The sequence below is a fragment of the Lipotes vexillifer genome, unplaced genomic scaffold, assembly GCF_000442215.2.
Source record: "Lipotes vexillifer unplaced genomic scaffold, Lipotes_vexillifer_v1.1 scaffold231, whole genome shotgun sequence".
NCBI lineage: Eukaryota > Metazoa > Chordata > Mammalia > Artiodactyla > Lipotidae > Lipotes > Lipotes vexillifer.
In genome coordinates this window covers 3028861-3037957 of record NW_006791822.1, presented here as the reverse complement: position 1 = coordinate 3037957, position 9097 = coordinate 3028861, and the positions used below count along the sequence as shown (strand labels likewise).

The following is a 9097-nucleotide window of genomic DNA, read 5'->3' as shown; positions in this document are numbered from 1 at the left end:
GAGTCTCTGTAGAGTCTCTGTTTAGTAAACAGCAATATAGTATTGGCAGCAAAGTTAGTATTATTCAAAACACTACCTGAGATCTAAGTTGATTCTAGTTTTCTTTAGAATATGAAACCATCATATGACCATTGAAATCTTAAAGTAGGTAGCGATTGATGTCACCTTGATATGTTTTGAAAATTTAAATGATGAACTGTGTTTTCATTTTCATATTTTAAGAACATTATTAGTTCTAATCATTTTATGATTATATATATAATATTTTAATTATGTATTCAATATTTGTATTCATATAGTAAAGTAGGAATTTTCTTTATTAGCCTTTACTTTTATTTAAACATTTCTTTTTTTTCTTATAGGTCTGCTTTGAGGTCACATTGGTATGAAATATGGAGTCACCTTTAATAACTTCACCTGGGAAAGAGAAAGACTTCTTTCTTATTAAAGAAATGCAAGGAAAACAAATGACCAAATGAATCATACCAAATGCTAACTCTACATCTTTTTGTATCATCTGTTTTTAAAACTAACAAGACAAATGACTTGTGCTTTAAAGAATATGATTTGTTCATCAATGTTACTTTAGCAGTTTTTAAAAAATCTTTTTCACCTTAAACTGTACTCTTATAAAATTTAACACAAAGATTTTTAAATCTTTAAGGCCTTGTTTAAAATAGCTTTCTTTTTTAGTTTTCAGAACTTCAATGCTTATGTATCCTTTTTTTACTTGACAAAGTCCTCAAAACTACAGCATCAGGAAAGATATGGACTTGGAAACTTATGTTATGGTAATTGACTGCAGCGAATTTAAGCGGATCATTCAAGAAACCATCCATTTTATCATCAGAAGTATCACATAAGAATATAATTCTTAGCTTTAATGCAAACAAAGTTGCTTGAAAATGGCATGGGTAAAATTCTTACGGAAACCTGGTGGAAATCTTGGAAAAGCTTATCAACCTGGGAGTATGCTATCCCTAGCCCCTACCAAAGGCTTGTTGAATGAACCAGGACAAAACAGCTGCTTTCTTAATAGTGCTGTACAGGTGAGACCATAATTTCTTGTTAAATGTTTTTTTTTTTTTCTTGTTAAATTTTAAAAAGTGCCTTTCAGGAAATTCTTTGCTTAATCCTTCTTTAACTTGTAAATTAAGAATAAAGTTATTATTGACTAGAATGACTTTTTAATATCACTTTTAATAGTAGCAAAATATTTTGACTGCGCATTTTGGTTTTTATAATAAATGGAAATGTTTTTTTCAACAGAATGATACATTGCTAGGATATAAAAATATCTTGTGGCTTAAAATGTTTACTTAGTAAATTAAGAATGTTTCTAAAATACATAAAATTATTTTTTTGAATTAGCTAGTCAACCCCTCTCTCCTCCCTTTTTTTTTGTTTAAGAAATCCAGTAGGATCCCCATAGAGAGCATAAAAAGAAACAAGCTGTGTGGATTGAAATGAGAATGCAGAGTTTTTTGTTTTGTTTTGTTTTTGCGGTACGCGGGCCTCTCACTGTTGTGGCCTCTCCTGTTGCGGAGCACAGGCTCCGGACGCACAGGCTCAGCGGCCATGGCTCACGGGCCCAGTTGCTCTGTGGCATGTGGGATCTTCCTGGACCGGGGCATGAACCCGTGTCCCCTGCATCAGCAGGTGGACTCTCAACCATGGTGCCACCAGGGAAGCCCAAGAATGCAGAGTTTTTAATCTCAGTACTCAAATTCCTTTCACCGACCCCACCGTGACCTTAAATCCCCTCTGTAGAATCATAATTTGGACACCACTATAGTAGTTAAATTAACGGTTAATTTATTTTGATTCAGTCCTTGTTGAAATTCTTTTAATTAGCAAATATGTATTAATCCTGTAATTAATAATTCTGCCTTACATAAATATCTTTTCTTATATATGATAGTTTTTATTCAACATTTTCAGATTTTGTAGGGGCCTATATCCTTCTGACCGTTGATTGTATAGTACTAAGGATGAGGAAGATTTAGAATATTGGAACGTTACTCTATTGACGCTAGAATATACCTTAAAAGATTTTATTGAAAATAAGTAGCTTTTAACGTGTTTTCTTTCTACTGCTTTTTTTTTCCTCCTGAAAACTGAGAGTAGAAAGAGAACTGTTGCTTAATTAACTCATTTGGTAAATGAACACATCTAGAATGTGTCAGGTGCTCAGACATCTGACTCAGACTTGTGTTCTTAATTGTCTGCTGTCCAGGACATATGTCAAACTTGAAAGTTTTATAACTCAGTCAGGGAAACAGAAGCAATTGGTATTAGAAAAGCATTAAGTTTATGTTGGGACCTTTAAATGACAGTCACTGTTCTGCCCTGGCTGAAGGATCCCTTTGGCATTAAGTGCTGTGACAAGGGCAGGAAAATATTTATATATTTATTTATTGAATGACACCCGATATGTTTATTTATTGAATATAAAATAATAAATAAATATTTATTTATTTATTGAATGACACCTGATATAGAGAAATACCAGACTCCAAAAGACATGGAATTATATGCTTTTATTGAATCAGGCTCTGAGAAAGAGCTTCTATCATTTCAAATCTTTTCCTGTTACCCCTTTTCCAGTTCTTTTTTTACATTTATGTATTTCCCTCTGTGTCTGTCCCTTTTTTTGGCTCCCAAAATACTGTGTGTAGTTTAAGGAGATGAAAAGCTTCTTATAACAAAAGAAAACTCTGAGCAAGGACACTTATGTGGTAAAGAAAATGGAGAAGTATTCCTATGTTGATATATTTAAAAAAAAAAAAAGAACAGCCCACTGACCTTTGCCATGAAGGTTATTTCTACTTATCTACATAGCTACCAGTTATGGTGCTCATCACTCCTTTGTGTGGATCCAGCTTTCCATCTGGTATCATTTCTTCTGCTTGAAGGATGACTTTTGTTATTGAAAGATATTTTCATTCATTAAAGAAGTTTAAGTTGACAGTTTTTCTTTTAGTATTTTAAAGATTTTGCTCATCTGTCTTCTGGCTTGCATTACTTCTCCTGGAAAACTATTGTCATTCTTATCTTTGTTCTTGTGTTTGTAATGTGCCCCTTTTTTTCTGGCTGCTTTTAAGATTTTCTTTTTTTTAACTGGTTTAAAGCAATTTGGTTATGATGTGCCTTGATACAGTTTTCTACATGCTTCTTGTGTTTGGGTTCATTGAGCATCTTAGACCCATGGCTTTATAATTTTAATCAAATGTGGATGGGCTTCACTGGTGACACAGTGGTTAAGAATCCGCCTGCTAATGCAGGGGACATGGGTTCGAGCCCTGGTCCGGGAAGATCCCACATGCCGCAGAGCAACTAGGCCCATGCAGCATATCTACTGAGCCTGTGCCCTAGAGCCCATGAGCCACAGCTGTGGAGCCTGTGTGCCACAAGTACTGAAGCCCGCGCACCGCAACAAAGAGTGGCCCCCACTCGCCACAACTGGAGAAAGCCCGCATGCAGCAATGAAGACCCAACACAGCCAAAAATAAAATAAGTAAAATAAAAATAAATTTTTAAAAAATGTGGAAACTCATTGACCATTATTTATTCAAATTTTTCTATCCCTCCCCTCCTTTGGGGGATTCCAGTTATTGATACAGTTGGTTGCTTTAGGTCCCACAGTTCACTGATGTGCTCTTCATTGTCTTTCTTACTCTTTTGTTTTTCTCTCTTTCATTTTATAGGTTTGTATTGCTGTGTCTTCAAGTTCATTAATTTTTTTCTTTTGCAATGTTTATTTAATCTGCTAGTAATATCACCAGTGTATTTTTAAATCTCAGACATTGTAATTTTCACCTTTAGAAGTTTGCTCTGGGTCTTTTAAAAATCACTTGTGTCTGTACTTAACATGTCCAATCTTTTCTCTGACCTCTTGAATATATGAATACAGGTATAATAATTGTTTTAATGTACTTGTCTACTAATTCTGTCTGTGCAAATTCTGTTGTTTTTTCTTTTCTTTCTAGGTTTGGAATATATTTTCTTGTTTCTTGTAATGCCTGGTAATTTTTTAAAATTAATATATTAATTAATTTATTTTTGGTTGCATTGGGCCTTAGTCGCTGTGTGTGGGCTTTCTTTAGTTGAGGTGAGCGGTGGCTACTCTTCATTGCGATGCACAGGCTTCTCATTGTGGTGGCTTCTCGTGGAGCTGGGCTCTAGGCGTGCGGGCTTCAGTAGTTGTGCCATGCGGGCATCAGTAGTTGTGCCTTATGGGCTCTAGAGTGCAGGCTCAGTAGTTGTGGTGCACGGGCTTAGTTGCTCCGTGGCATGTGGGATCTTCCTGGACCAGGGCTCAAACCCGTGTCCCCTGTGTTGGCAGACAGATTCTTAACCATGGCGCCACCAGGGAAGCCCATGCCTGGTAATTTTTGATTGGATGTCAGATGACATTTTATGTTTTACTTTGTTGGGTGATGGGTATTTTTATATTCCTAAAAATATTCTTGAACATTGTTCTGGGATAGGATTAGTTTATTTAGAAACAGTTTGATCATTTTATGTTTAAGCTTTGTAAGCATTACCAGAACTGTGTTTATTCTGGGGTTAATTTCTCTGCTAGTGGGGAGGGACAGTTCTTTCATTAACTGATGCTCTGTGAATTATGATGTTTTCCACTTTGGCTGTTGAGAACAGGCACTGCCCTGAACTGATATGTGCTTTGGGCATTACATCTAATCTTTTGGGATTTTCTTTCCTGGTCTCAGGTAGTTTCCTCACAGTGCTCACCTGAATACTCGAGAGGCCCCCTCGCGAGCTCTGGTGTTAACTGTGTGCAGCTCTCCCCACTGCAGCACTCTGCCCCGCCAACTGTAGCTGCTTTGGCTTCCCTGAACTCCCATCTCCATCCCTTCAACCCAGGGAATCTGCTGGCCCCTGATGTTAAAATGTCTAGTGTATAAACTAATTTAGAAAGCCAGTCCTCACTGACAAAACAGCTATTCAAGTAGACTTCTGTCAGAAAAAGCCTGACTTCATTTTTAAAAATTCAGAATATAAATGCTAATATGCAGTTTGATGAGTACTTTTTAAACTGCTGAGAAATAAATTGTGAAATACGGTTTGTAAGAAATTACTAAAAATGGACATTATTAAAATGTTTTGGGTGTAATATACGTAAGAAAAATGAATCTATATGCCATTTCCCCTTAATTTTTTTTATTTTTTATATTATTTTGAGGTCAGGAATATGATGAAAGGTTTATATTCCTTTATTAAATGCATATGCATATATGTATTAATCTTTGGGGAATAACTAAATAAGAAACATGCATAAACATTCAAAATAACTACATTAATTTTGTTAGGTAACATGTTAAAATGAAACATGGAAATAATGCAAAAGAAAAATGTTTATATTATAAAATTATATTGCTAAAAACGAATTAGTCCAACAACTAGCTTAGGCTTTAACTTAAAACAGGTGGTAGAATATAATCAACATTTTAAAATAGGATAAAGGTTAACTATAATGAAGATAAGTTTTGGTATGGATTTGTGAAAATCATTTTTAAACTTTTATATTGAGTAGTATACAGAGAAGTCACATAAAATATTTTTTATGTAGTTTAGATCCAGTGTAAGTTAAACATTTTGCTAACCCTAGAAAACATTACATTCGTAAGCCTTATAAGCAGATTATAGAGTTTTCTCTTTTGGCTGAATATTTTGAACTTTTATTTGATGAGAAAGTGGTACAGTTAAGTAGGTATGACATATTGGTGTGGTTTTGAGTTCTGTAAGTTAAAAGCAAAGTTAAAATATTTAATAGCTAACATTTATTGTGCTCTTACTGTGCATTGGTACACTGTGTTTTATCTAATCTAGTTCTTACAGTGATCCTAAGAGATAGGACTACTTTTATCTTCCTTTCAGTGATGAGAAAACTAAGTTTCAGGAAATACTTTGCTCAAGTCAGCCCAAGAGCTGTAAACAGTAAAGCCAGAATTAGAACCCAGGCAGCCTGTCTTCAGAGGGTGTATCACTAACTACAGTGCTGTGCACTTCCCACAGCTGTGCTGTCGTGACCTTCATCTTGACAAATGAATGAATTTTAATGTATATTTTATGGTATGATAGAATATGATGTGCAAGAAAGTTATTAAACATTTTCAAGTGCTTTGCAAAACTGAGTTATTTGTGATAACTAAATGGATCCTATTAGTTATGCTTTAAGAAAAAGCAACTATCAGAGAAATTCTGAAATGGCTTTCAGAATTTAATAACTCAGTTACTGAGTTATTAAAAAATAGGAAACTTTTAAAATTATTTGTTTTTATTAACTTTTTGTTGTTGTTGTTGGGAGAAATGTGAGATGGTGAATGGATGTTCTTGGTTTTATTATTTGAGGAAATAATCTTAGTTGTTTGTTGTAATAGTATTTACAGCAACAAATAGCAGGTTGCATTCAATGCATGCCACTTGTGTACTGGGCACTGCTCTAAACACTTCACATTATTACATACATATATTTAATCCTTACAAGCGGTCTATGAGGCTGACACAATTATCCCCATTGTATAAATTTCAGATTTTTCTAGAATGAGTTTAAGTATTAGACTGATTTATTTAAACAACTACAGTCTTTTTTATTTTGTTTTCGTTTTTTTAGTAGTAATTGCAGCAAATATATTCAGGTTATTTTTTAACTGCTGCTTCATATTATGCTGTACCCCCATGACTACACAGATGCCCGCTTCTTTACTCAGTATACAATGACCACACGGGCTTCTGCCCTTTTTTCTTGCCACTACACACTGACCCTTATTTGGTACACCCTGACTTTTAACTGCAATTATATTTCCTTCCTAAATTTCAGTTCATTCCAAGTATTATAATCACTTCCTCTCTCAAGTCTTTGCCAAGTCCTGCATTCAGTATCCCTTGTTTCCTGTTCATATAAATTCCTTAACTGAGGAGTTATTTTTTTCTTGTTCTGTTTTTACATGTGAATCCATGGTAATATTTTCTAAATCCATCTTTTATATATGAACTACATGTATATAGCAGTTTTATACTTACTATTTTTAGTAGTATATATCTGATTATGTACAAGAGATTAAAAGAAGTTATTAGCCTCCCGCAATTTAAAAAATAATTAAATCTGTCTTTCATCCCAGTGAGAAAAATATTACTGTGTTTCTTTCTTTCTTCACATCTCACTATTTTTTAGGTTTTATGGCAATTAGATATATTCCGAAGAAGCTTGCGGGTTCTGACTGGACATGTTTGTCAGAAAGATGCCTGCATATTTTGTGCATTGAAGGTAACCTTTTAATAGTTCTGAAAAATTACTATTGTTTCTCAAAAGATTTAATTTTATTTGATAGTTTGTTTTGTTTTGACATATTTGGTTAGTTTATTTGTAATTAAAGTTATTGTCAAGTGACTTACAGTTTTGAAGAGGAATTCCTAAAGTATGACTTATTCAGGTTTATGGATCCATTTTCCTGTGTTAGGAACATTATATTTTTCATTATTTTGAAATAATCATTTAACAGATGTTTTTTGAGTTACTACTGAATTCTGGGCACTGCTGTAGTTACTAAGGGTACAGCAGTGAACGGAAGTAATAAAAATCCCTGTTCTCATGTAGCTTATATTCTTGTAAGGGAGAAGAAAATAAATAAAGAAAATATAAAGTATGTTAGGTAATAATAATTGCAAAGGAGGAAATATAAATCAGGGATAGGTACTAGAGAGTGTTGAGTAGCAAGGAAAGCCTCACTGAGAGAATGACATTTAAATCACAACTTGGAAAAGGTGATGGAGTGGACTAGAGCTTTCCAGGCAAGCAGGGACACAGCAACTGCAAAGGCCCTGAGGTGGGAGTGTGCGTGACATATTCAAGGAAACCTGACTGGTGGCAGAAGCTTTGTGAGCAAGGGGGACAGTGATAGGAGATGAGCTCAGAGGTAAGGTGAGTTGTGGTGACTCCAAAAATGTCTGCAGATTCTTTTGCACTCTTCTATTGAAAGGTGGAGTCTAATTCCTTGAATATGGGTTGCCCCTAATGTTTCATTTCCATCATATAGAATGTGGCAGAAATGAGATTAGGGTAGATTAGAAAAAGTGATAAAGCTTCCACCTGGCTCTGTCTGTTGGGGTGCTCATTCTTGGAAGTGAGTTGCCATGCTATGAGGAAGCCAAGTTGGTCATAGCTACGGCCAAGTTCCTGGCCAACAGGCAGCACCAACAACCAGCATCAACCTCTAGACACTAGTGAGTGACCTTCAGATGACTCCCAAGTTCCAGCATTCAGACTATTACAGATGACTGCAAGTGGGGCAGAGTTGAGCTGTCCTCACCCAAACTGCAAACTTGTGACCAAAATAAATGTTATTTTTAGTACCTAAGATTTGGGGTGGTTTTGTTATGCAGCAGTAGATAACTGGAACAGGAGTCCAGATTGTGTAGGGCCTTCTAGAGACCTTTGTGAGGACCTTGACCTTTTCTCCTGAGTGATTTAGGAAGTTGTGGGATTGTTTTGAGTGGAGGAGTGATATAACTCGTGTTAAGTAAGTGTAATATTTGGACTAGATCTCTTTGGCTGCTTGGATGAGAATATATAGAATAGGGACAAAGGCAGAAATGGGGAGTCCAGTATATATTAGCAACTCATTTATGTCGTTGAAATTTTTGCCCAAGAATTTAAGATTTGATTAATATGTTTTCAGAAATAAATATTTCAGTCTTTTACATTCTTAAATATTCTTAGTACACATACATAATACAGGAAAATAAAAGGTAGTTTTCCTGCTTTATTTTGACTTACATTCCTAAAAAGGCTGTTTGAATAAGTCACCAAAGGAGGCAAGTTTATTTTATTTTTTTAAATTTTTAAATTTAATTTTATTTATTTTTTTATACAGCAGGTTCTTATTAGTCATCAATTTTATACACATCAGTGTATACATGTCAATCCCAATCAGGAGGTGATTTTATATTCTCTTTTTTATATGGTAAAAATAGGGTTGATGAAGAATGAACTTAGATCAGATTATAGTATTGCATTTTATTTACTCTGCAGTAAATTTTGAATGTTTTGTCCAGTTGTAAAAACTAATTAAATTTT

General features: G+C 34.6%; 1 protein-coding gene across 1 annotated transcript in view; it reads left to right on the top strand.

Annotated features, from left to right (window-relative positions):
- Positions 1-905: 905 nt before the first annotated feature.
- USP53 (ubiquitin specific peptidase 53) overlaps positions 906-9097 on the top strand; it is a 42186-nt gene continuing 33994 nt past the window's right edge. The window contains exons 1-2 of the mRNA XM_007464848.1: positions 906-1049; positions 7196-7288. Of these exons, the coding sequence (XP_007464910.1) occupies positions 906-1049; positions 7196-7288 (237 nt within the window). The remainder of the gene's footprint in view (positions 1050-7195; positions 7289-9097) is intronic.